Genomic DNA, 26,731 nt, shown 5'->3' with positions numbered 1-26,731 from the left:
GGCGGGTGGGAGCGCGTGCGCCCTCCCCGGCGGTTGCAGGGAGCGGCGAGCTAGCAGGTGCCGTAGCTCTCCCCGTCGCCCCCCACGGCGGGCGAGGCCCGGCACACCTCGAGTAGGTGCCACTTTGTCCTATAATGCTTTTTATGACTTATTCGAGTCAACTTGGCAATGTTTTGTTGGGGGTTTGCATCCCTGTTCGTGGAAAATACTGCCGGTTTTCCTTCTGTGACCTTGACCCCATGGCGCGCGGCTTTCTGGAGGAGGCTGACCTGGAGGAGGCGGCACCGCGGACGGGCCGAGGCGACGGTGGCCGCGGCGCCTACTGGAACGGGGTGGCCGTGGACGGGGGAGGAGGGCCGCGGGGGTGTGTGTGGCCACAGCAGAGCCCCAAGCACGGAGAGCATCCCCGTCGTTTACAGGGAGGAAACCCAGGCACGTAGGGATGCAGAGCAGACACCAAAGGTATAGAAACGGATCTCCAGAAAACTCATTCATCACTTTCCGTCCAAGTTTATTCCTAACATTTGGCCATTTTATAAACCAGGTAATGCTAATTTATAAGAGAGTGTTTCTTGTGATAATTTGATGAGCCTTCTAACTACTAAAAGAGGGGAAAAAAAAAAGCAGACTTTGAGATCCAGGGCTCAGGAAATAAATGGTGAAACTAATGTCAGAAGATCACTTTACTTTGTGTATAAAATATGAACGTATACATTTGATTAGCTCGTAATCATGTTGGGTGTATTTAGGGAAGTTGAAAGGAAGCAAAAAAGGAGGAAAAAGTTGAACAATTATTTAGAAAAAGAATCCCAAAGGAACTTTATTATTTTTGCCCCAAGCTTTAAATCTGGGTGGACAAGGCTGTTTTGGAAAATTAAAGATGGCTACAAATTCGTCAGCACTTTTACCATTAAGAGGTAATGTCATTTGGGGGTCTATGTCATTTTCCCTTAAGTCTGAGTCGATTTGATGACTGCTCTAATAAAATACAGCAAAAGTGATGCTGTTTAAGTTTTCCAGCCTGAGCCTTTTAGAGAACAGCAGCCTTCACTTTTTGTTTTCTGGAACAACTGTTTTTTTTTTTTTTTTTTTCCCATTTGTTTTTGTTGAAGTTCAATTTGCTAACATATAACACCCAGTGCTCATTCCATCAAGTGCCCTCCTCAGTGCCCGTCACCCAGTTACCCCAATCCCCTTCCCACCTCCCCTTCCACAACTCTTTGTTCGTTTCCCAAAATTAGGAGTCTCTCATGGTTTGTCTCCCTCTCTAATTTTTCCCACTCAGTTCCCCTCTTTTCCCTTATCATCCCTTTTACTATTTCTTATATTCCTTGTATGAGTGGAACCATAATGATGATTGTCCTCCGATTGACTTACTTCACTCAACACAATACCCTCTAGTTCCATCCACGTGGAAGCAAATGGTGGGTATTCATCCTTTCTGATGGCTGAGTAATATCCCATTGTGTATGTGTATATATATCCATTCATCTCTCAAAGGACATCGAGGCTCCTTCCACAGTTTGGCTATTGTGGACACTGCTGCTATGAATGTTGGGGGTGGTGTCCTGGCGTTTCACTACATCTGTATCTTTGGGGTAAATACCGAAAAGTGTAATTCCTAGGTCATAGGGTAGCTCTATTTTTAACTTTTTGAGGAGTGGCTGCACCCGTTTGCATTCTTACCAACAGTGCAAGATGGTTCCCCCTTCTCCACATCCTCTCCAACATTGGAACAACTGCTCTTGGAGACCTGAGCCATCACAGAAAAAGTCTGAGTGCCCTGCTGGAATCATCAAATAAGGAGGCCCTGTGACCATCTTTCTACCTGTCCCTGTCCCCAGTGCACTGGACATGGCACTGCACTGTCTTGGATTTTCCAGAAAAACCCAGCTGCCAGATGAAGTGCCAGTAGAAGATGCCACATGAAATGGAAGACTCTCCCAGCTGAGCCCTTCCAAAATTCCTGGCCAAAAACATCATGGGATGGCTTTCTAAGCCATTGTTTTGGGGTAGCTTTTTATGCAGCAACAGATAACCAGATCATGTTTACTATTACGGCTTGGTTAGACGATTCCCTGAGAATATTAAATTTCCTTAGGTTAAATGGTATAGTCTACAGGGAATTTTCAATTTGTAATTGATTTCTCAACTACTAACCAGAAAAAGATGTGGAAGATATGCTACTTTTTTTTTTTTTTTTTTTTTGCTACATTTTTTTAAGTTGAGAAGTTTATTAGGGAAATATGAGAAGCAAAGACACTCCAGTGACAGGAAGAAAATTCTGAAAATGTCCCTTCAAGCCAAGTTGGGGCCTGGCCTTGACCTCCCCAAAAGGACAAGAAAGTGATGAGTTAGCAACAAAACTCTGTGGTGGCCACCTTGCCAGGATATGAGGGACTCAGCCAGGACTGCCTTTCACTTCTCCACCAAAGGCTGAGAGGAGACAAAGATTGTTTATAGAACCAACAGCAGAAACCATGAGAGCTCTAAGGAAAGTCTGAGAGAGAGGAAGGGAGGACTGTAACAAAGTCCCAGGGGTTTGGCTCTGAGCACCTCAAATACATTGACAAATAGTTCTACAAGATGTTACTTAAAAGGTAAAATGCCTAATGTTTCTGAGTTCCCCAGGTCCACAACCAGCTGTTTTATTATTTTTTTTAAGATTTTATTTATTCATGAGAGACACACAGAGACAGAGGCAGAGACACAGGCAGAGGGAGAAGCAGGCTCTATGCAGGGAGCCCGATGTAGGACTCAATCCTGTGACTCCAAGATACACCCTGGGCCAAAGGCAGGTGCTAAACCACTGAGCCACCCAGGGATCCCCAGTTTATTTATTTTAAGTAATCTTTACCTACAACATGAGTCTTGAACTCATGACACCAAGATCAGGAGTCACTGGTTCCTCTGACTGAGCCAGCCAGGTGCCCCCAACCTGATGTTTTTTTTTTTTTTTTTTAAAGATTTATTTATTTATTTATGATTAGACACACACAGAGAGAGAGAGAGAGAGAGAGAGGTAGAGACACAGACTCCATGCCAGGAGCCTGACTCGGGACTCGATCCCAGGACTCCAGGATTGTGCCCTGGGCCAAAGGCAGGCGCCAAACCGCTGAGCCACCCAGGGATCCCCAACCTGATGTTTTTAATAAGTTAGTTGCAAGTGGGGAGATAAGGAAGAGGAAACTATTAAAAAAAAACTTAAGAGATATATCAACCAAAGTATGTTTTCTTCTTGGGATCCTAATTCAAACAAATAAGCTAAAACAAAAGAAATTTAAAAATTCATGACATCATTGAGACAACTAGAAATTTGGTATCAAAGGATTATTGTTAATATTTATACATGTCATAATACTATTATGGTTAAATAAATTCCTGTCTTTCAGTCATACCTCTAAGAATCCATCTTTTGAGCTATATATTGAAATATTTACATTTGAAAAAATATATCTGAGATGTACTTCAAAATTATATGGAAAAAATAATACGGCAATGAGTTATAAATGAGATAAGATGGTCATAATTTGATAATGTTGAAGCTGGGTGGCAGGTTCATGGAGATTCATTATGCAATTTTTTTATATAGATTTGTACTTTTTCCAGAATAAAAAGAAAAAAAAAGTTTGTGGCTTTTAGTTGGTAGTATGTAAAAAAAGAAAGAAAAAAGAGGCAACTTAAAAACCCTCCATGGCTAGTTAAAAAATAATTTGAGCTTTTCCCGTAGGAGCCACTGGGTTGAGAGGAGTGCAGTCCTCTCCTCTTCATGGTGTGTACTCATCCACTGATATTTGTGTACTCTGAAAAGAGGTCATTTGGCAAAAATGTTACCTTGCCTGCTGTGCTCAAGGCTCCCATTCAACCTAATATTGTGAACTCTGTTCACACCAACTTGTGCAAAAACAACAGATGACCCTATGTGAATTAGCAGGTCATCTAGCCAGTGCAGCATCTTGGGGTACTGGCCTCCCAGGGTACAAGGTGATGGGACTCACCATTATAGCCAGGGTGCTTCTGGGAATATGTGCTGTGGGAGCTGCACGTTTGTACCAAGCAAACAACACAGAAGCAACAATGCTATCTGCTCTACCCTGGCTGCATGAGCCTTTCCAGCACTGCTCATGTCTATAGGTCATTGTACTGAGGAAGTTCCTGAACTTCCTTTGTTGGTTAAAGATAAAGTTGAAGGCTACAAGAAGACCAAGGAGGCTATTTTTGCTTCTTAAGAAACTTAAAGCCTCGGATGTCTGGGTGGCTCAGTCGGTAAAGCATCCAACTCTTGATTTTGGCTCGTCATGATCTCAGGATTGTGGAATGGAGCCCTGTGTTGGGCTCTGCACTCAGTGGGGAATCTGCTTGAAGATTCTCTCCCTCTGCCTGTCCATACCCCCATTTCTCTCCCTCTTTCAAATAAATAAATCTTAAAAAAAAAAAAAAGGGAAGGAGAAGAAGAAGAAAAAACCTTAAAGCCTGGAATCCACTGAAAAACCTAGGAATCACAGTGAAGCCAGACCTGCACACAAAGACCACGTGCCAGAACATCATTCTTCGCTAGGGCAAGAGTCACAATCCAGAGCAGCAGCCTTAAAAGCCAAATCAGATGAGAAGGGGTTTCTGGGCAAGAAGCCTGTGTTAGGGAAGAAAGTAAAAAAGGATGTTGGTGTTGGAAGCAGAAGGAACGTTTGGTGGGAAAAGGCCACAGCTACCAAGAAACCAGTAGCTGAGAAGCAGCTTGTAGGGAAGAAACCCATCACAGAAGACAAGAAGCCTGCTGCATAAGCTTAAATTTGTTTGTTCTCTAACAGTTGAACCATTTTGGACAGCTAATTTTGAATAAAGACCCGATCAAAGGCAAAAAATAACAATAATTTGATACCCATAAAATGAAACCTGTTAGTGGGATGCCTGGTGGTTCAGTGGTTGAGTGTCTGCCTTCAGTTCAGGGCGTGATCCCAGAGTCCTGGGATCCAATCCTGCATTGGGCTCCCTATGGGGAGGCTGCTTCTCCCTATGCCTATGTCTCGGTGTCTCATGAATAAATAAAATCTGGGCAGCCCCAGTGGCCCAGCGGTTTAGCGCTGCCTGCAGCCCAGGGCATGATCCTGGAGACCCAGGATCAAGTCCCACGTCAGGCTCCCTGCATGGAGCCTGCTTCTCCCTCTGCCTATGTCTCTGCCTCTGTGTGTATGTGTGTGTGTGTCTCGTGAATAAACAAATAAAAAATCTTAAAAAAATCTTTAAAAACAAAAAAAGAAAAAAATTTATGCTAGCAATATGTATGCATAACATGTAACTCTTATGGATATGTCCATAATGTATTATTAAATTTAATAGTAGTGGCAGTTGATATGTTCAGTATGATTATATTTGAGCATATACGTGTGCTTCTCTAACAAGCACATAAAAATACTAGGTTTGTTTCCTGTACTAATTTTTTCAAAATGCACATTTAGAAATTTTTGTATTGCACATAGCTTTTGAGTCATTTTCTATTGGCTTCAATGAAAAAAAATGTTCTGCCTCTGGGATAAGAGGAAGTTGGTAGGGATCAGGGAAGTTGGTAGTATTAAGTTAGAATGGAGGAACTGAACCATTCAATAGGAGTGAATTTTCAACAATTTTAGTCAAAGAAGTGAAGGAAGAATCACAAGGTGAAAACAATGTGTTTAAAGGAACAGGTTAAAAGTGGAAAAAAAGAGCAAGTGAAAGGTAGGGAAAAATGTTAGTGATGAGGTTTGTTTGGAAAAACACAAGAAGACATTTCCTATCTTTTCCCCCGTTGGGATCTCCTCACCTTTCTCCTGAACAGGGTGCAGCTCCCAAGGTTCAGAAGTGAGCTGACCCATTCTGGCTGGAGCCAACTCTGGGGTGAGTCCTGTGCTGCTGCCACATAAGCTGTTTGCCCCTGGGTCCCTTCCTGTTGCTGCAGGAGGACTAGGACCCAGGGACAATGAGATAAATTTGACCAGGGAGCTATATGCTGAGAGTTCTAGAGCTTCAATCCCAATATCAATGGGGAACATAGATTAGGAGAACAGAGGTTTCCTTGACCAAGGGCAGGGATTAAAAGGACAGGGAGGGGAACACAACTCTGGCCAATACATTTTTTTTTTTTAAGATTTTATTTATTCATGAGAGACACAGACAGAGGGAGAAGCAGCCCCCCCCCTCCCCCCCCGGGAGTCCAATGCAGGACTAGATCCTGGGACTGGGATCATACCTTGAACCAAAGGCAGACGCTCAACCGCTGAGCGACCCAGGTGTCCCTGGCCAATACATCTTGACAATTTCCCTCCCTACATGTGAGAGGAGATCACAAATCTCTTATCTCTCTCTCTCTGGAGAGAATACCTGCCTTCCGATGATAGATCACTTCTTCCTTATCTCACCTTTTGTCTGGGATGATCCAGCTTCCTGGACAAGCCTTCCAAGTCCAGCAACAGCCTCCTCCCTATCCCCTGGGCTGCTCCTGCACCTGGGCCGGGAGCTCTCCCACAGGGTGGTCAGTAGCTGCCCTGGCTCGAGAAAGTCCAAGCCCTGCTCCTTGCTGTGCATCTCTGGTCTTAGCCACTGACAGCAGAGGGTCTGGAGTTGGCCTTCTGAGGCCCAGAGGAATCCTCCCAGAAGAACTGCCTTAAGTTTCGTCTGAAGAAATCCTGTCAGAAGGACCACTTCTGTGCAGGTTAGATTCTGCTACTCACATTCCTTCTGTTCTTCTGCAGCCCAGAAGGGCTGGATTGAATCCATTCCTGGGCAAACTGCTCAGAAGATTGGCTCATTATAACAGCAGGGGGAGCTTAAGGCTCATGATAACACATAACACAACACTTAACAGATCAGCTCCAAAGAAAGAACATATTTAGTCAGAGTGAATCGCTGTGATCAAGCCAGTGATTTGAAGGTAGAGATGCTCTGTAAAAGATAAAATGAACACAAACTGTCATTAGAATACTGTCATAAAATTATGCAAAACACATTACTTTAGGATTAAAGAACAATACTAGTAACTTTTAGATCTAGAAACTTCAGTGGCATATTCAGATAACAAAATATTCAGGTAACGAAGAAAAAACAATGCAAACAGTTGTCCGCTTAAGCTGCATGTCAGAGGTTTAGTCAGTTATATTTACAAATCAACCTGTCTGCCAAGAATTGTGCTAGATATGTTCCAAGGCGTTCTTAGTTTTAAAAAAGAACAGTGTGCATGTCAAGGTGTCCCAAATTTGAGTCAAGAGTCCCAAGTCAATAAACTGAAGCCCCCTTTGTACACAAACCCAGTGAATATTTTTCAGTCCTTTACTTATCAGATGCCCCTACAGCACCTAACACTGCTAGCCACTCCCAGTCTTACAAGGAACTGCAATCTTGTGGCTGTTTTCCATAAGTTGGTCTCTGTAAAGTGCTTAGACCAATGCCTGGTGCTCAGGGAGTTTTTGTTTTGTTTTTTAAGATTTTATTTACTTATGAGAGCACAGACAGATGAGAGAAGCAGGCCCCTCACGGGGAGCCCAATGTGGAATTCCATCCCCAGACCCGGGATCATACTCTGAGTAGAAGGCAGACGCTCAACCACTGAGCCACTCAGGTATCCCCAGGATATATTATATAACACTTGTCATAACTCATTCTTAAGTCTACTTTATGGCTCTTCTTCAGCTTGTCAAGAAATGTCTGGTACCGTAAGTTGAGACCCAGCCGTCTTCTCATTCCATTTTCATGCTGGGCAACCTTGTCCATTCAGTAGTAGCATCTGAGAAGTGAGATGTTGTCACCTAAGAACTCCTAAATCTGATTCTTTTTTATCCCAATCTTGCTTTGGAGCTCCAGACCATTATAGTCCAATGGTGTATCAGACCCTTCCACTTGCATGTATTAAAAGCATCTCTTGGGATGCCTGGGTGGCTCAGTGGTTGAGTGTTTGCCTTCAGCTCATGATCCCAGGGTCCTGGGATTGAGTCCCACATCGGGCTCCCTGTAGGGAGCCTGCTTCTCCCTCTGCCTATGTTTCTGCCTCTCTCTGTCTCTCTCATGAATAAATAAATCTTAAAAAAAAAAAAAGGCATCTCAGCACCACCAAAATTAACTCATTTTCCCCCCATAATCAATGTCTCCTCCAAAATTACCTACCTACCTCACTCCTTCCTTCCCCCATCTCTTTTAAAATGGCACATTCACGGGGCACCTGGATGGGTCAGTCAGTTAAGCATCGGACTCTTGATCTCAGCATTTTAAATTCAAGCCCTGCATTGGGTTCCATCCTGGGTGTGGCACCTATTTAGAAAAAAATGGCATATTCATTCACCTAATCATCTAATTAAAAAAACTAATTATCCCTGGCTATATTTTGCTTTATTATTTTTTCTAAAGATTATATTTATTTGAGAGGGTGAACAGGGGAGAAACAGGGAGAGGGACAAGCAGACTCCAAGCTGAACATGGAGGCCTTTCACCAAGTTATAGTATTGGTTCTTTCTGTGACAACAGCGCATCTCTTCTCTAGCTTCTAGTCTTGCCCCATTCCAATTCATTTACCACAATGCTTCTAGAATATTCCTAGTAGCCTAGTAGGATTATATTACTAAGCTGTCTGTAGAGTAGACCTTCCCATCTACCGTGGATGCCACAGTTCACCGGGTGCCTAGATACTGCCAGCATACTGATGAGCATAACTGGCACAGCTGCAGCCCTCGGCCTGGACTCTTCTGCAAGGCGGCTGCACTGCTGTACGTTAAATGTATGAGCTGTTACATTAAACGTGGAGCAGCACAGTGCCTTTCAATGTTTAGGACCCTTGGCATACCCAGTTATTACTACTTTCCTCGGCCCCAGCTACACCACACCCGCCTTTCATTTCAATTTTCTCATCTGTCACCCACAATCAATCCCCTAAGGGCCATTTCTTTCCTCTTCGCCGTCTGCCTCCTATTGAGAGGCAGCTCTAATGGCTTCAGGGGGGTGACCTCTAACTCGCCCCTGCCCGCCTCCCAAGGCCTATATGAAGCTTACTTCCCTGAGGCACTTACACTATACTGTAAGAGTTTCCTCATCACACGGTAACGTCTGTTCCGGTGCTTAAGGCACGCACGGCGCCCAACAGACGGCCGTGCTACCTGTGGACCCGTTCTTGGCCATAGGAGCTCACGAGGCGCTGCCCTGGGCTCCTGGACATCGTGCAGGTCACGCTGCCGTATTTCAGCGAGAGCCTCCCCAGCACTACATGCAATCCCACGATCATTCCCCAGGATTTCTCACTAGTCCTCCGGCAAAACCACCACCTGCGGACCACACCAGCGCTGCGCAGCGCCTGTGTCCGCCAAGGCCGCCCAGGTCTTGGGGGTCCAGGCTATAGCCATCCCGCCCGCGGGCGGAGAACCAGCCTCCCGCCCACGCCCACGCCCACGCCCGCACCCGCGACGGAAGGGGCGCCCTGGGGCCGCGGCGCCCGCAAGACCGGAAGTGCGTCACGACCCCCGAGCGCGCCTCCGCCGGCTCCTCGCCGCCTCTCTAGGAAGTTAGAGGGCCCGTCATCTCAGTGGTTAGTTGGCTCCCACCCGCAGCGGGGCCTCGCTGGCGCGGTGGGCTCGGAACCGCTCGGGAAGGCGGGTTGGCCTGGTGTCCGGCAGCCCTGGTGCCTGGGCCCAGGTCTCTCTACTCCATTGAGGACACCGGGCCCCTGGTCGTTGGAGGTCCTGCCCGCAGGGTCCCTGAAGATGCCCGCTGTCCAGATAACAGTCCACTCTGCCCCCCGGGCCAGAAGCAGTAATCAGCAGCCCCCGGAGCAAGGCTGGCTTGCTCTTCATTGTCTGCAGGCCTTGTTCACACAACTTGGGTCCTTCTGAATAACGGAACCGCATCAGATCCCTGACTACTGGGCTGGCAGAAAGCTAGGAGGATACCACCCCCTACCCCTACCCCTACCCCACCCTACCCTCGGGAACACAACGGCACACGGGCCTGCGGCAGGGGGGCAGCGTCCGTGCTGGCCGCAGCGAAGTAAGTGGCTCAGTTATAGTAACTCAGGAAGCTACTTGGCACAGGATCTGGTCCCCATTCATCCGAGCTACTTCTTAAAATGGCTTACCTTCTGCTTTACTCCTTCAAGGTTCCCATCTAGTGCCCTACTGTCCCATCTTCCCTCTACAGTTTGAAAGTGCACATCCCATACTAGTCCATAGTCCCTATGCACTGAACGGCCCTTATGCTTCTGAAATGTCACCCTTGTCTGGTAAACCCTTCTCTCAACAGGTTCACATTAGGTGACTACCTGTATTAACAGCTTTGTTGTTTGTGTTTTGAGGGGATCCTTTTTGGGTGTTTTTTGTAGGCATACTCACCCTTTCTTACCTAATCCAATAGATGCATTAACAGGGATTATTTCAAACCAGGCAATTGGTGGTGACCCTGGTCTAGGTGGCTTCATCTAAATCTCCCATCGCTTCCTTCATAGATGTTCTACCTTTGCTCTCATGAGAACATGGACTTCTTTCTGCTTCTATCTCATTTTCTATCTCCTCAGCTGGAAAAGTCCTAAGTGGGAAGACCACACATGCTGATTTAGGCCTCTTATCTGGGTGAAATTAGTAACTGTCCCTTTCATTCTCAAGTGTCCCAAATTGGGCAATAAATTATATATATGATTACCTTATGTCTGAGAGCCACTGATAAACTAGCTAAAATACTCCCAGGTTCTGCCCTCAGAAACATTCAGCCAGTCTGGGGTAGTGCCCAGGAAACTGCAGTTCAAACAGCGCAGGGGGTTCTAACACAGGTATATATTCAAAAACAGTGGCTTCATCAAAGAGCTGAGATGCTGGCATGGAAAACTGGGTGTGGGTCCAGAGACCTAAAAAAAAAGTCAGTAATTTATACACTGTGCTCTTCTCTTTCTTTTTTATGTAAAGCACCAAAATGAGTAAGGAGTGAAGAGCAGTGGGACTGTTTTCACTGTTAGGACAAGTGGACTAACAGAGACAAAGGGATCTCTAGTAAAAGGTATTATAAAGATAGGAGCCCGGGATCATGACCCAGTGGAAGGCAGCCGCCTAACTGACTAAGCCACACAGACACCCTTACTTTTCTCTCAACTTCTAACTTAAATTAACATTGAACCACAGACACACATGTATACTGGTACAGACTTTATATTTCAAAATTGCTCCTGAGAAAATACTTCATATTTTATAATTTTGACTTTAGATAAACTTTTTAAAAAAGATTTTATTTGAGAGAGAGAGCAAGCACAAGCAGGGGGAGCAGCAGAGGGAGAAACAGGCTCCTTACTGAGCAGGGAGCCAGATGCAAGGCTCAACCCCAGGACCCTGAGATGACCCAAGCCAAAGGCAGACGTTTAACCAACTGAGCCACCCAGCTACCTTGACTTTAGGTATACTTTTATTTTAAAATCTCCTCAGAGATTTTGTCTTTGTCTTACTGGAAAAGTATAAAACAGTCTTCCACTATAAATAATAATTTTTAAAGGAAAAGTATTGTCAGATACAGAAAATAGGAGTCATTTCCAAATACAAAATGTGGACAGAGACTTGGTTCTCCTTGTGTCTTGACCTTCAAATAAAAATTACAGTGAAAGAATCTTTAGGGCTCTTATCTACATCTCTAGATAGGTGTTAGTTGCAAAATTCTCAGCCATTTTTTTCCTTACAGTGTCCAGTCTCCCAGCAGTGTTCAGAGGGGTCCTGGACTATCCCTCAAGAACCAACAGGCTTTTTAATTGGATTTCAGTCAGTATTTTTTATACCTTGCTCAGCTGTAAAACTGACTACGCTTTCAGATTAGACTTTCAAAAGCATACGGATAGATGGTTGCTGGCTTAACGGAGATCACTGCCAGAGACTTCGTGGGTTGAATAAAAAGAGCCAGGGTAGAGAAAGAAGAGAGAGAAGCGAGGGTAATTTAGGAATGTAAAAGGGACACAAGCAAGAACTTCTGGCCAGGAAGGCTGGAATAATCACAGAATAGCCAGGGTCTGCATGCCATTGTCTACAGGCCACATCAAACATTAGTTTTCAGCGAATGACAAATATGCATCCCAGATAAGAGAATTAGCACAATTAGTATCAGAAACAAGTAAAGTTAGTTTAGTGAACTGTAAGTAATTTTAATCACGTTAACCATCACTGCATTCTAAGTGGCACATATCTGTACAGCATATATAACATCTTTTGTTTCTTGGTATTTCATCAGTTGTTGAGAAAATTTAGAATTTTTGAGAAGCTGTGGAAAAAAAAAACAAAAACAAAAAGACAAGCACAAACCAAACCAAACATCCAATCCTCAACTGCAGGTGTAAAAACAATCCATTAGAAATACATTCTTTAAAATTCTGATCTGTTCATATTTTAAATCTTTTAAGAGCTGATATAGCAGAATTATCCAAATATGCTGCTTCAGTATATGCAGATGCATTTGAGATATTTATGAACTCATATTATAATTGTATATGTATTATATTACTATATGGAATATATATTTATTTGAGAAGTAGATTTTATTTCAAACTTAAGTCTACTATATTTTCCTTCACTTTAAAATCCACATGTATCACTTTTGGAAATCATTTAAGCTCGAGACACAGTAAAATACACTCTTGAGAAAATTTAAGATTTGGGGAAAGACCTGCAATTAGCCACAAATGGTGACAGAAATGGTTTGAAATATTATAAATAAGGATATATAATAGAGCCAAATACACAAGACTGAAAATCACCCCATCACTTCTGCATTTCTCTGTAGAAGAATTAAGTGCAACTCTACTTACTCAAACCCTATTTCCTAGCTCATGTGGAAGTTGTTAGCTTTTAAATGGTTTGGCTTGAACCAAATTTGGGAAAAGAATGAAACAATCTGTGACATTGTAAAGTAGTGATTGTGCATCTACGGGAGTGTGTCAAACTGCAAGAGCACCAATAAATCAAATACTGTCCCCACTAGCAAACAGAACGAGGAAGCTCTGTTACTCTAAAGACTACTGTTTCATGAACACAGAAAGGTCTAGAGTATATCATCTTTCTGTGTAAAGAAAGGAAATAAGGTTATACATACTAACATTTTCTTGTATTTACATAAACACTGAGGATACATAAGATACTAGGAAAATGGCTATCTATAAGGTCAAAGATAGGCTCCCTTTTTAATGTTGTTCTGATACTTGAACTGGATGAAGAATGAGTTATTTTTCTTGAAAACTCTGGCTAAGTAAATTAAAATTTAAAAGTTAAAAATAATCAGGTTGCCTGCTGTTTCAAGTCAGTGGAGTGTGTAACTCTTGATCTTGGGGTTGTGAGTTCAAGGCCCATATTTGAGGTATATAGATTACTTAAAAATAAAATGCCCCAAGTGAGGGATAAGTGGTGAGTCTTTCCTGGAACTGAATAGAGGAGCTGTGCATTTACTAAAACACACAGATGGGAGGCTTTGTTGAGCTACAAAAGCAAAGCCTCAGTGCCTTCTAAATCTTGTAAGTTCCATTTACTAGTAATTTCTATTTGGAGATAAAATGCTTCCAGTGGCTTAATGGAAAGAGCACTGGGAATTAGGAGACAGAGTTCTAGCTCCAGCTTCATTAATTAGCTATCTGTATGATCTTCAGTTGCTTCCCAGAACCTCCATTTCTATATCAATCATACAAGGGGGCGCAGAAGTGATCTCTGAGGGCCCTTACAGTGTTTCTATTATTAAGGCGTATTTGGTACTTCAATCCAGATTGTCATCACCAGAGAGTTTCCATTTCTTTGTGTTCTGGGCTTAGTATAAAGTAAACACTCAGTTACTTTAGGGGAAAGAAGTTTTTTTTAATGCATGACCTTGGTGATAATCAATAGGTAGTGCTGAGAAGCATGGAGCTTATAAAAAGCCAACAACACGGAAGACTGATCATACTTTTCTCCTTTTTTATGTATTTGAAAATATCCATAACTAGGGGTTAAAGAAAGCAAAAACTGAAAACGCTTGTAAGTCACAGGAAAAATACAGAGGCCTATATTTTCATAACAAAGATCAGAAACGAGATAACCAGATTTTTAGCTAAGTTTCTTGGCCTGTGCCAATTGAATATCTCAGGCAATGTCTGCTACGTCTAGCCACTGAGCTACTAGTAACATATGATTGTTCAATTCCTTGGACCCTATCCGGAGGCTGAGTTACTGAAATGCTACAGAGCGCTTCCATAGGGAAAAGCTTTGTGTATGTCTATGGGACAATTCATCTGCCCCTCTGCTGCAGGTCAGAAAGGTATGATAATTTTATCATACCTTAATGAAAACAGAAAATAGCCAAATAGTTTATATTATATATTTCACTGCAATTACTTTTCAATTAGTTTTTAAATTCTCAGTGAGTGAACTACTTTTAACATAATTTTGTGTTCAGGCAGCATTTAATTTTTAAAAACTTTTAAAAAGTTTCCTAGAACCAGAATGAAGAAGGCTTCCTGAAGCACACCTAGAAAACTTTTTGCACAGGTGTGTGTGAGACTGAAGACTGTGTTGATTGAGTCAACACAACAATGTTCAGTACTGCAAACTGTGGATGCTGTTGACCCCAGAAAACCTGACAGAGGTACTTACGATATTAACACTTCTCTCAGCAGAAAAATACAATTTCACTGGCTCTCCTAGGAGCTTCCTACTCGAGAGGATTACACTACTTTTTACTATTACCTTACTCAGGGACAAAGTGAGAACCCCCCCCCCTGCAACCTTGCCTAGTGGTCTGATGTCAGGAAATGTTGCCCTACCTGTTCCAAGGGGCTGGCTGGACTCAGCAGAGGGTGCACTTTCCGGTGCTGAATGAGGTTGCATTGATAAATGAAGTTCTTGCCACATTCTTCACATTCGTAAGGCCTCTCCCCAGAGTGAATCCTTTGATGCTTACTGAGGACAGAGCGTCGACTAAAGCTCTTACTGCACTGACCACACTGGAAGGGCTTCTCCCCCGTGTGGATCCGGAGGTGATGGAAAAGCCCCGCATTCTGGCTGAAGGCTTTGCCACAGATGCTGCACTGGTAGCGCTTCTCCCCAGTGTGGAGTCTCTGGTGCTGAAACAGGCCTGACCGCTGCCCAAAGGCCCGTCCACACTCCTCGCACTCGTAGGGCTTCTCGCCTGTGTGTGTTCTCTGGTGCTCGATAAGGATGGAATTCTGGGTGAAGCTCTTCCCACATTCACCACAGATATAGGGTCTTTCCACTGAAGAGCTCACCCGCTGCCTTTCCAATCTGCCCTCATGGTCACAGGTGTCTCCACATTCAGGCGTCTGAATAATATCACCATTCGATTTTTCAGGTGCTTCCACAAGAGATTTCATTTCTTTAGAAAGCTCCCTCTTTGGAGCTAACTCCACATTCCAAGTCCCAGCCCCGTCACCTGAAATAATAAGTAGATCACATAAATGTTATGTTTCCAAAGGAAAATGGGAAAAAACAGCCAGGAGAGTAGGTGGCAGGAGACAAATAACCATGGTTTCTGTTTACTGTCCCTGGGTAAACAATGATGCCCAGCCCCCAGGGAGAAAACTCACGGAACCATAACTGCTGTGACTGTCTGCCTCTCCCACCAGGCTGCAGACTTCCTGAGGGCAAGGAGCATGTCTCCCCTGCCTGTCACAGTATCCCTAAAACCAAGCACACTGCCTGGCACACAGCAGACATGGAACAGAGGTGCTGAACTGATAGACACTCGGGGAGTGAGGAAGGCCTCCTGAGGAAACTCTAATCCTCACCGATCTCCTGAACCAGGCACATCTCTCGAGAATTGCACTGATGCAGCTCTTCCAAGGTTTGGAGCCGGCCACCTGACACCTCGTGGGCTGTTCTCCGGGATGCTTTCTCCTTCACAAACTCTCCCTGTTCACAGACATAGGTTGGGACCTGATGGAAATTAAGGACAGTTAGGAATCAAATATCAGAGAAGACACTGTAAGGGAGCCATCTCAGGTCCACTGCACAGGAAAGGAAGGACCAAGAAACTGGCAAAGAGGAAAAGGCAGAGAGATAGAGTACCCACAACACACCCCATCAGGAACAAAGAAATCCTCCTCTTCCTCTTGCTGCACTGAAACCCACACTCTCCCTGTAGGTACAAACCTCTGTTTTCCTATCTTCCACCTGTTCTCCTGGCTCGTCCAGCTCCCTCTCCAGGTCCTCCAGCACGGCCACCACCTCATCCCCGCTCTCGGGGTGCTGCTCCCGCACCCAGGCCTGGAGCTCCTCAGGCAGGATGGTCAGGAACTGCTCCAGCACCAGCAGCTCCAGGATCTGCTCCTTGCTGTGGGTCTCGGGGCGCAGCCAGTGTCGGCACAGCTCCCAGAGCCGGGTGAGGGCCTCTCGGGGCCCAGGGGTCTCCTGGTAGCAGAACTGCCTGAAGCGTCTACGGAAGATCTCTCTTGTATGAGGGTTATCCCCCTCTTGTTCTTCTACCTTTACTGCCAGATGTCCCTCCTGCATCTCTGGAGTCTGAAGGGCCAAGGCTGTGGCCATTTTAGGCTTAACTATTCAGGAAAAGAGTCTATGCTCGATGATGCCTTTTTGATCTTTTCTCCTAGAAATCCCAAAATCTATAAAGTAATTGCAGAGAAAAAAATATTAAAATATAGAAAATCTTTTCTGCTGGCAGGCACAGGGAGTACTTGTACCAAAAGCAGTCACTGTCTAGTGAAAAACTCTGAATGCATGAGTAACAGTAAGGACTACAAAAATTCTGATGCAGGTGATATGGGAAGGGAAATAGAACACCCACCCTATCCCAACAGACAGACAGACAGACACACACACACACACACACACACACACAGAGTTTTATTGAAGGAAGGGACCATTCTGATCATCATGAATGAATCAGCTCAAACAAATCAGCGGGAACATACTAGGCTTCCATTTGAATGGCAAGATACTGGACTCGGAGTTAAGTTTTCAGTTGGAGGTAAACCAACGTTTTGGTGCCAAGGGGTCACAGAGGACACTAAGAATAGGAGCAAAGGGAAACAAAATGGAGAAGAGAGAGAAAGCAAAAAAAGATAAAAAGACAGAATGAGGAGAAAGGCTCCATCCTTGCAGTCAGGTGGGGTGTGGAGGAGCGAGGTCCGTGTGGGGTGGGAGAAATACGGATGGAGACCTGGTCCTCCAGGCACAACCTCTGCTGACCTATCTTTGTAGGTGGATATAGAGATCAAGTAAGACCATGGATAAAGAGCACAAGAAGCTGGGAGCTTGGGATATTCTCAAGTATTATAAATTACCAATATTATTATTTTCCTTATAAATGTTGTTGAAAGATTTAATGAATCCTAGCGGTCAAAACATTATGGCAAAAAAAAAAAAATGCTCTTGAACTGTTCTTGACTCAGAGATATTAAAATGAAAGAAATACTGGTTCTGATATTTTAAAACAGAGGTAGAGTTTGAGCTGTTTCTTGTTCTTTAATTTTCTGAAAACTGTTTTCTCTTTGAATATTGAGGATGGAGAATGGCAACCGTGTGTAAAAGAAAATTAGAGCACGTAAAGAGACAAATGTCTATGACCACGTAAAACTTATGGTAAAATCTTAACCATGAGAGTAATTAATGAAAGCAATTTTCTGAAAGAATATTATATAAACCAAGTGATTTCAAAGGATCATGTTTTGGCAGAGGCTTTCAAACTTTTTTGACCAGGACTCTCAGAAATATTTTATATCGAAACAAAAAATTTTTACATTGAGACCCAGAGCATGTATGTATACATGCACAGGAATGCATGTTTGCACATGAGTGAGGTACCCCCCACACACACACACAAATAGCTAAAATAATAATTTCACAAAACACTATGTATCCTGAATTACATCATATATACTATTAAATTCTTTTTTGAAACCCCAAAACAAAAAACCCTGCTCACAGCTGACCACATAGATTTCATGATCCACAAGTCATGATATACAGCTTTAAAAAGTTTCCACATTTAAAAAAAATAAAAAATAAAATAAAAAAATAAAAATAAAAAGTTTCCACATTTAAGTAAAATTATTAAAATTCACTGTAAATACTGGGGCAACTGGGTGACACAGTCAGTTAAGCATCCAACCGTTGGTTTCAGCTCAGGTCCTGATCTCAGAGTCCTGGGATTGGGCCCTGCATTGGGCTTCAAACTCAGCAGGGAGTCTGCTTGAGATTCTCTCTCCCTGTGCTCCCCCAAACCCCCTCCTCTCTCATATAAACAAATCTTTAAAATATATATATATATGTGTGTGTGTATATATATATATATATCCATACATACATATATGTGTGTGTGTGTGTGTGTGTGTATATTCCAACACTATTCTTAGGCATTGGCATGTATCACAAAATAAAAAAACTAGGAGTGGGGTGGGGGGGTTGGGGGTTAGGGGGTGGGGGGCTCCCCGGTGGCGCAGGGGTTTAGCGCCACCTGCAGCCCAGAGCATGATCCTGGAGACCCAGGATCGAATCCCATGTCAGGCTCTTTGCATGGAGCCTGCTTCTCCCTCTGCCTGTGTCTCTGCCTCTCTCTCGCTCTGTGTCTCTATGAATAAATAAAAAATCTTTAAAAAAAATTAAAAAAAAACTAGGAGCATATTTAAATTACAACTGAATACAGGTCACACTACAACCACAAAGTTAAATCTATATTGCCATTATTAGTTATATTTAATCTGCAAACATAATCCTCCTCCACAAATTTCTGACATTTCTGGCTTCATTGATAGTCATGACCCTAGCACATCTTAGCTCCTTTTCGAACCCAGTGCCTCTAAAATGCTTCCCAAGTGTTTTATAACCCTAGCCTCCCAGTCACAAACATATAGTTTTTAATATTGTTTAGGTTCACCACCCCATTGTACAGGTCTTCCTTGACTTACAATGGGATTATGTCCTCATAAATCCATCAAAGTTGAAAATATCACAAGTTGAAAATGCACTGAATACACTTAACCTACCAAACATCATAGCTTAGCGTCACCTACAGTAAATGTGTTCAGAACACTTACATTAGCCTACGATTGGGCAAAATCATCTAACACATATCCTATTTGGTAATTAAATGTTGAAAATCTCATGTAGTTTATTGAATATTGTACTGAAAGTGAAAACCAGAATGGTTGTACAGGTACAGAATGGTTTTAAGTCTATCAATTGTTTCTTGTAAACAACTCGAGAAGATCAAAACTCAAAATTTGAAGTAGCATTGAACATCTATCACTTTCCATCATTGTTACGTTGAAAAATCATCCTACATCATTGGGGCCTCGGAAACAGGTCAGGAATATAATTAGCATAATAATCTCTCACAGTTAAAAAAGAAGCACATCAGCATTTTATTTTATTTTTACATCAGCATTTTATTTATTTTTTATTTTTTAAAAAAAATTTTAAAGGTTTTATTTATTTATTCATGATAGACACACACAGAGAGAGAGGCAGAGACACAGGCAGAGGGAGGAGCAGGCTCCATGCAGGGAGTCTGACGTGGGACTCGATCCTGGGACTCCAGGATCACACCCTGGGCAGAAGGCAGGCGCTTAAACCGCTGAGCCACCCAGGCTGCCCAACATCAGCATTTTAAAGCTAGTTTTTCCTAGAGCCTCAGCAAGATCAATACTTCAAAATCTACCATGACTCTCAGAGAGAAATGTTCTTTACCAACAGGGATAGAGGTTAAGACAAAGCAGCATGCAATACAAATGTCTCTATCATAATGCCTCCCCACACTCTCTCCTCTGATGTCACCATCCAAGGCCCCCACCACTTACTGAACACATGCCCGCACTCTCCCTTCTGATGTCATCATCCAAGGTTCTACCACTTACTGGACTCATCCCCACACTTCTCCCTCTGATGTCACCATCCAAGGCCCCCACTACTTACTGGACACATGCTACACTCTTGCCTCTGTCACCTTCAAAGGCTCCCACTACTTACTGGACGCATCCACACACTCTCCCCTCTGATGTCACCATCCAATGCTCCCACTACTTACAAGATGCAATCCCACACTCCCCTCTGATGTCGCCAGCCAATGTGCCCAGTAACTACTGGACACATGCCCACATTCCCCCCATGATGTCACCATCCAAGGTCCCCACCACTTACTGGATTCATCCCCACACTCTTCTCTCTCTGTCACCATCTGAGACCGCCCACTACTTACCGGACATATCCTCAAACCCTCAAGCTTGGTTTAAGACCAGTCACAGCTCTAGCTCAATTGTTGGGCCACATTCTTGTTTTCTCTATTCCACATGCAAAAACTGCCAACTCCATTTAGGCTTTCCTTCTCACTGCTCTTTAATCAGGCCTTCCTCTTCCCTGTTCCATGTCTGTGGTCTTGCTTTCTGTACTTATTCAAACCCTATCCAAACTCAGCACATTGATCTGACTCTCAAATCCTCTGAGGTCTTCCCCATACACTCCAGTCCATCCCCTCCTCCTCCCAGCTCTTCTATTATGAACCTTTTCTTTTCCCTCAAGTCACTATCTTGCAGTTATTTCTCATATTTAAAAAAAATCCAGAATGTACAGAATAAATTCCTTCATCAAGCTCTACTCTCCAGAAGTAGATACTGTTATAGATAAGAATGGATCCTTTGGACTTTCTCTTTATCTTCAATCTCAGAGGCGTGAATGTGTGTGTGTACACACACACACACACACACACCTCTTATGTTTCCTGTTTATCTGAAGTAAGTAGAAGGTAGTATGAGGTAGCAGATCTAGTTATGAATCCTGACTTATGAACAATGTGATTCCAGGCAAGTTTCCTGATGGATTTTTCTGACCTTCAATCTCTCTTACAAAACGAGGACAACTACTTTGTAAAGTTGTGCAAGAGTATTAAATGAGATAATGCATATAAAAGGATTTTGCACAAAACCTGGCACTTAATAAGCTTCAAATCAACTACCTTCTAAAGAGATAATGTACAATTTTTGGTTTAAGGTGGCTTAATCAATAGCTGCTACCAGCGGTTTGGCGCCTGCCTTTGGCCCAGGGCGCGATCCTGGAGACCCGGGATCGAATCCCACATCAGGCTCCCGGTGCATGGAGCCTGCTTCTCCCTCTGCCTATGTCTCTGCCTCTGCCTCTCTCTCTCTCTCTCTCTCTCTCTGTGACTATCATAAAAAAAAAAAAAAAAAAAAATAGCTGCTACCTACCCTAGCAGCCAAGACTGTAATGTTTTCTACTTCCCAAAGCACAGCATGGGTATGTGGGTGGCGAAATGTGGGTACCACACAGGTGAACACACAAATGAAATCGCTGTTTCATCAAGTTTGCAGACATATTCTGCAAGACATTCAAGTCTTCAGATCTATTCTTCTGCAATTTTAGTCTTCTTTTTTTTTTAATTTTTATTTATTTATGATAGTAACAGAGAGACAGAGAGAGAGAGAGAGAGAGAGGCAGAGACACAGGCAGAGGGAGAAGCAGGCTCCATGCACCGGGAGCCCGACGTGGGATTCGATCCCGGGTCTCCAGGATCGCGCCCTGGGCCAAAGGCAGGAGCTAACCTGCTGCGCCACCCAGGGATCCCTCTTCTGCAATTTTAAATCCTAGCTAGAAGACTAGGTCTCCTGAGGTCCAAAAGGTGCAGGATCAGATTCAAACAAGAGAAGTAACCTCCTGGGTTGTGGCTGGAAAGCTAATCCAGAAAGAGAGCAGAATCAACAGAGAGAGCAAAAGGTTTAAGAAACAGAGCCTGGTGCCAGACAGCCTGGATTTGCAAGCTGACTACAGCCCTGACCCTAGCAAAGTTACTTGACCTGATTTTCTTTCTCGATGTTAAAAAAGGGGGGCAAGGGGGCTTACATCATAGCAGTGCCTACCTCCTAGAGTTATGGGAAGTAAATATGCTAATACGTGCGCTTTCAACAATGCCTACCTGGAACATAGTAACTGCTATTTAAAGCCGCCGGAAAAAAACAAAACCCAACAGAAGGGAGAGCCTGCGCCGGCTGTGAGCCAGACCACGAGAGGCTGCGGCACAGGCTGAAACGACCCCTGCTCATTGCTTCAAGCAAGTCCCCAGCAGAACTGCCGGCCGCGGCAAAACACAAACACTGTCCCACGACACGGACACGGAGGGCGCGAAGCGGCCCGGGAACCAGGTCAGCGAGCGAACTAGGTCAGCGAACCGGTGGACGAGCTGGAAAGGGACAGAGGGGAGGGGCCGGGCGAGGAGGGAGGGGGGAGGGTGTGGCGATAATGGTCCAGGCGCCGCCGCCGCCGCCCCGTCCGCCGGGACCCCTCGGCCCCCGCCTCACACCCCAGCCCCGCCCCTCCCAAGGCCCTGGCGTAGCCGGACTTCGAAGCTCACCGGGCATCCGTGGGAGGAGAGGCCGTCGGCCAGACCGCTCCACCTCCGAGTCCTTGACAACCGCAGCCCACGCAGCCAACGGGGCAGCCCGGAAGTGCTTCCCGCGGCCCGCCTCCCAGGGACAGCAGTTCCGGCCGCGTTCGCTCTAGCAAGCTCGGAGGCCTCGCGCCTCTGTGATCGCCTCTGAGTCTCCTCCCCAGGTGGAGTGAGGGCCTGGGTGGCACGGAGCCCCCCAGGCGGGCAAATGTAGTAACGGCCGACTTAGTGTTTTGCACACGTTAACTCACTCATTCTAGATAGCAACCCTGTAAGTTAGGTACAGTAATCCCCATTTAACAGAAGAGGAAACTGACCCGCATTACTTGCTTGTAGGCCCTATCAATAATTCCTATTTTCTTTAGGATTTTATAGAATGTTTCCAATTCAAATACAAAAACATAGAGTACAGGGATCCCTGGGTGGCGCAGCGGTTTGGCGCCTGCCTTTGGCCCAGGGCGCGATCCTGGAGACCCGGGATCGAATCCCACGTTGGGCTCCCGGTGCATGGAGCCTGCTTCTCTCTCTGCCTGTGTCTCTGCCTCTCTCTCTCTCTGTGTGACTATCATAAATAAAAATTAAAACAAACAAACAAACATAGAGTACTTAATTTGAATGAATTCTTTCTTTTTATAGTTATGTTATAAACTTGGTATACAGTTAGGATAAGTTCTTTCTGTTTGTTTTTCTGTTTCAGGGTTTATTTTCCTTTCATCCCTTTTCATTTCCTTTCCGAACATGCAAAACACTTAATTCAAAATCTAAATGATATAAAAGGATATAACCAAAGTTTTGCCTCTATCCCTAACTCCTTTACTCCATATACAGTGGACCCTTTAATAAGATGGGTTTGAACTGTGTGCATTCACTTATACACAGATTTTTTCAATAAATACAATAGAGTTCTATAAATGTATTTTCTTAATGATTTTTCTCAGTTTACTGTACTATAAGAATACAGTATATTATACATATAACATACAAAGTGTGTGTGAATCTAATTATGTTATCATAAGACTTCAGTCAATAGTAGGCTACTAGTAGTTAAATTTTGAGGGAGTCAATATGTGCGTTTTTTATTGCATTGGGGTCAGTTCTCCAACCCCTGCGTTGTTCAAGGGTCAACTGTATACACCCCATTTCCAGTAGTTTTAACTTATCCTGTCTTTCCCTCCTCTTTCCCTTCTTCTCTACTCTCCCTTACAAAGATAAGCACTTACCTTCTTTCCGTCTATAAACTATCATATTGTTTTGTACCTTGCTTTATCACTTACTAAAATAACCTGGAAATTATCTGTTCAATGAAATATCCGTCTTTGATTTTTTTTTTTACACTGTCATAGTACTCCATCATGTAACTGTACCATAATTTTTCCAGCCAGTCTGTGAGTGATGGGTATTTGGATTGTTTCCAACATTTTTTTTAATTCCTTTTTAAAAAAATTATTTATGATAGTCACACACAGAGAGAGAGAGAGAGGCAGAGACATAGGCAGAGGGAGAAACAGGCTTCATGCACCGGGAGCCCGACGTGGGATTCGATTCCGGGTCTCCAGGATCTTTTCTTTTTTTTTTTTTTTTAATTTTTTAATTTATTTATGATAGTCACACGCACACAGAGAGAGAGAGAGGCAGAGACACAGGCAGAGGGAGAAGCAGGCTCCATGCACTGGGAGCCCGACGTGGGATTCGATTCCGGGTCTCCAGGATCTTTTCTTTTTTTTTTTTTTAATTTTTTAATTTATTTATGATAGTCACACGCACACAGAGAGAGAGAGAGGCAGAGACACAGGCAGAGGGAGAAGCAGGCTCCATGCACCGGGAGCCCGACGTGGGATTCGATCCCGGGTCTCCAGGATCGCGCCCTGGGCCAAAGGCAGGCGCCAAACCACTGCGCCGCCCAGGGATCCCCTCCAACATTTTGTTTTAATAAATAATGCTTAAGTGAACAACGAAGAAAGAGGAGAGAGGAGAGAGAAAGGGAAGTATCTTTGTAAACGTATTATTTTGCACTCTCAACAGCAAAGTGTGAGAGTGCCTGTTTTCACATAACCTCCCCAACTGTATGTTTTCAAACTTTTGAATTTTATCAATATAGAGGTCATTAAGTATTTATTTTTTTAAAAAGATTTATTTATTCATGATAGACATAGAGAGAGAGGCAGAGACACAGGAGGAGGGAGAAGCAGGCTCTATGCCAGGAACCGGATGTGGGACTCGATCTGGAACTCGATCCCGGGGCTCCAGGATCGCACCCTGGGCCAAAGGCAGGCGCTAAAGGGCTGAGCCACCCAGGGATCCCTCATTAAGTATTTCTTAAGCAACCACAACTCCCATGCTGAAATCCCTGTTAAAAATGGATTCATAGGGTACTCCAAAAACTATAAAACATTAATGGAAGAAATTGAAGATACCCACGCTCATGAATTGGAAAAACCTATATTGTTAAAATGTCCATACTACCCAAAGCAATCTATTGATTTAATGCAATCTCTGTCAAAATACCAACAATATTTTTCATCGAACTAGAACAAATAATACTAAAATTTTTATGGAACCACAAAAGACCTTGAATAGCCAAAGCAATCTTGAAAAAGAACAAAGATGGAGGTATCATAATCCATGATTTCAAGGTATACTACAAACTTCTAGTAATCAAAACAGTATTGTACTGGCATAAAATTAAACCTATAGATCAATGGAACAGAAAGAAAAACCCAGAAATAAACCCACACATATGTGGTCAATTAATCTTTGACAAAAATATACAACAGGGAAAAGACAATGTCTTCAATGAATGGTGCTGGGAAATCTGTACAGCTACATGCAAAGGAATGAAACTGGACCACTTTCTTACACCATACACAAAAATAAACTAATGGATTAAAGACCTAAATGTGAGACCTGATACTGTAAAACTCCTAGGAGAAAACATAGGCAGTAATTTCATGACATTGACCCAGCAACATTTTTCTAGATACATATCCTCAGGCAAGGGAAACAAAAGCAAAATTAAACTATTAAGGCTACACCAAAATAAACAACTTTTGCACAGCAAAGAAAAATATCGATCAAATAGCAAGGCAAAATACTGAATGAGATTGGGAAAAGATATTTTCAAGTGACATATTCAATAAGGAGTTAATATCCAAAATATAGAATTTATACAACTCAGCACCAAAGAGCCCCAAATAATCCAATTAAAAAATGGGCAGAAGACACAAATAGACATTTTTCCACAGAAGACATACAGATCACCAACAGACACACAAAAAGATGCTCAACATTACTAATCATCAGGAAAATGCAAATCAAAACCACAATATCACATCACACTTGTCAGAATGGCCAAGACCAAGAAGACAAGAAATAACAAGTGTTGGCAACGTGGTCTCCATGCACAGTCAGAGGGAATGTAAAATTGGTGTCACCACCTTTGAAAAAATTGTATGGAAGTTCCTCAAAAAATTAATAGAGTTACCTTATGATCCAGTAAATGCACTATTGGATATCTGCCCAAAGAAAACAAAAACATTGATTTAAAAAGATATATGTACCCTATGTTTATTGCAGCATTATTTACTATAACCAAGATATGGAAGCAACCTAGTATCCATCCATGGATATAAGAAAAAATGGATTCACAATGCCATATGTTAGCAAGGATTATGGAGCAATGAGAACTTTCATATGCTGTTGATGAGAGTGTACATTAGTATTATTATTTGGGGGAAACTTTTGGGCATACCCACTAAAGCTGAACACATGCATAGTCCATGACCCAGGAATTTCACTTTCAGAGATAGCCACCAGAAATGAATATATATTTGCATCTAAAGGCATGACTGAGCAGCATTTTAACAGCTTTAAAATCGAAACAACCCAAACATCCATTAACAGCAGAATACATACAAAAGTTTAAGTTTATTCATACAATAGAATACTATGCAACAATATAAAGGAATGAACTATAAGCCACAGCGATAATTTTCACAAAAATAATAGTGAAAGAAGGCAAACACAAAAAGATACATATTTCATGACTCTGTTTACATAAAGTTCAAACAGGGAAAGCTAATATCTGGTGTTAGAAGTCATAACAGGAAGGGGGGATGGAGCACAAGTGGGTCTTCTGGGGAACTGGTAATGTTCTCTTTCTTGACTTTGGTGGTGGCTATGTGGGTAGTTTCATTTTATGAATTTCATTTACCTGTACACTTATATTTTCAAATATAGGTATATGTCAATAAAAAGGCTTTGTGTGTGTTTTTTATTTTAATTTTATTTTTAAAAAGATTTTATTTACCTATTCACAGAGAAGGGCAGAGACATAGGCAGAGGCAGAAGCAGGCTCCCTGCGGGGAGGCTG

At 43.2% G+C, this 26,731-nt stretch overlaps 1 protein-coding gene and 1 pseudogene across 11 annotated transcripts; one reads left to right on the top strand and one right to left on the bottom strand.

Annotated features, from left to right (window-relative positions):
- Positions 1 to 21: 21 nt before the first annotated feature.
- On the top strand, positions 22 to 4,302 carry LOC144306451 (large ribosomal subunit protein uL4 pseudogene; annotated as a pseudogene).
- On the bottom strand, positions 671 to 22,437 carry ZSCAN23 (zinc finger and SCAN domain containing 23). 11 transcript variants are annotated; one of them, XR_013373602.1, is made up of 7 exons: positions 22,327 to 22,437; positions 16,101 to 16,570; positions 15,737 to 15,884; positions 14,756 to 15,381; positions 10,645 to 10,846; positions 10,338 to 10,530; positions 8,141 to 8,274 (listed from the first exon to the last, which is right to left on the bottom strand). XR_013373602.1 is itself a non-coding variant. In XM_077885927.1 (5 exons), exons 2-5 carry the CDS (start codon positions 16,491 to 16,493, stop codon positions 6,886 to 6,888), a joined length of 1,197 nt encoding a protein of 398 aa, XP_077742053.1. In that variant the 5' UTR covers positions 16,494 to 16,570; positions 22,327 to 22,437; the 3' UTR covers positions 671 to 6,885. The 11 variants fall into 11 exon arrangements, 6 of the variants coding, with proteins under 6 accessions (XP_077742053.1, XP_077742050.1, XP_077742047.1 ...); XR_013373603.1 differs by having other exon boundaries at positions 10,348 to 10,530; XR_013373605.1 differs by lacking the exons at positions 10,338 to 10,530; positions 10,645 to 10,846 and adding an exon at positions 671 to 6,915 and having other exon boundaries at positions 8,131 to 8,274.
- Positions 22,438 to 26,731: the final 4,294 nt, after the last annotated feature.

Source organism: Canis aureus, chromosome 37, assembly GCF_053574225.1.
Source record: "Canis aureus isolate CA01 chromosome 37, VMU_Caureus_v.1.0, whole genome shotgun sequence".
Classification (NCBI taxonomy): Eukaryota; Metazoa; Chordata; class Mammalia; order Carnivora; family Canidae; genus Canis; species Canis aureus.
The sequence above is the reverse complement of the archived record's forward strand: the minus strand, read 5'-3'. Positions and strand labels throughout refer to the sequence as shown.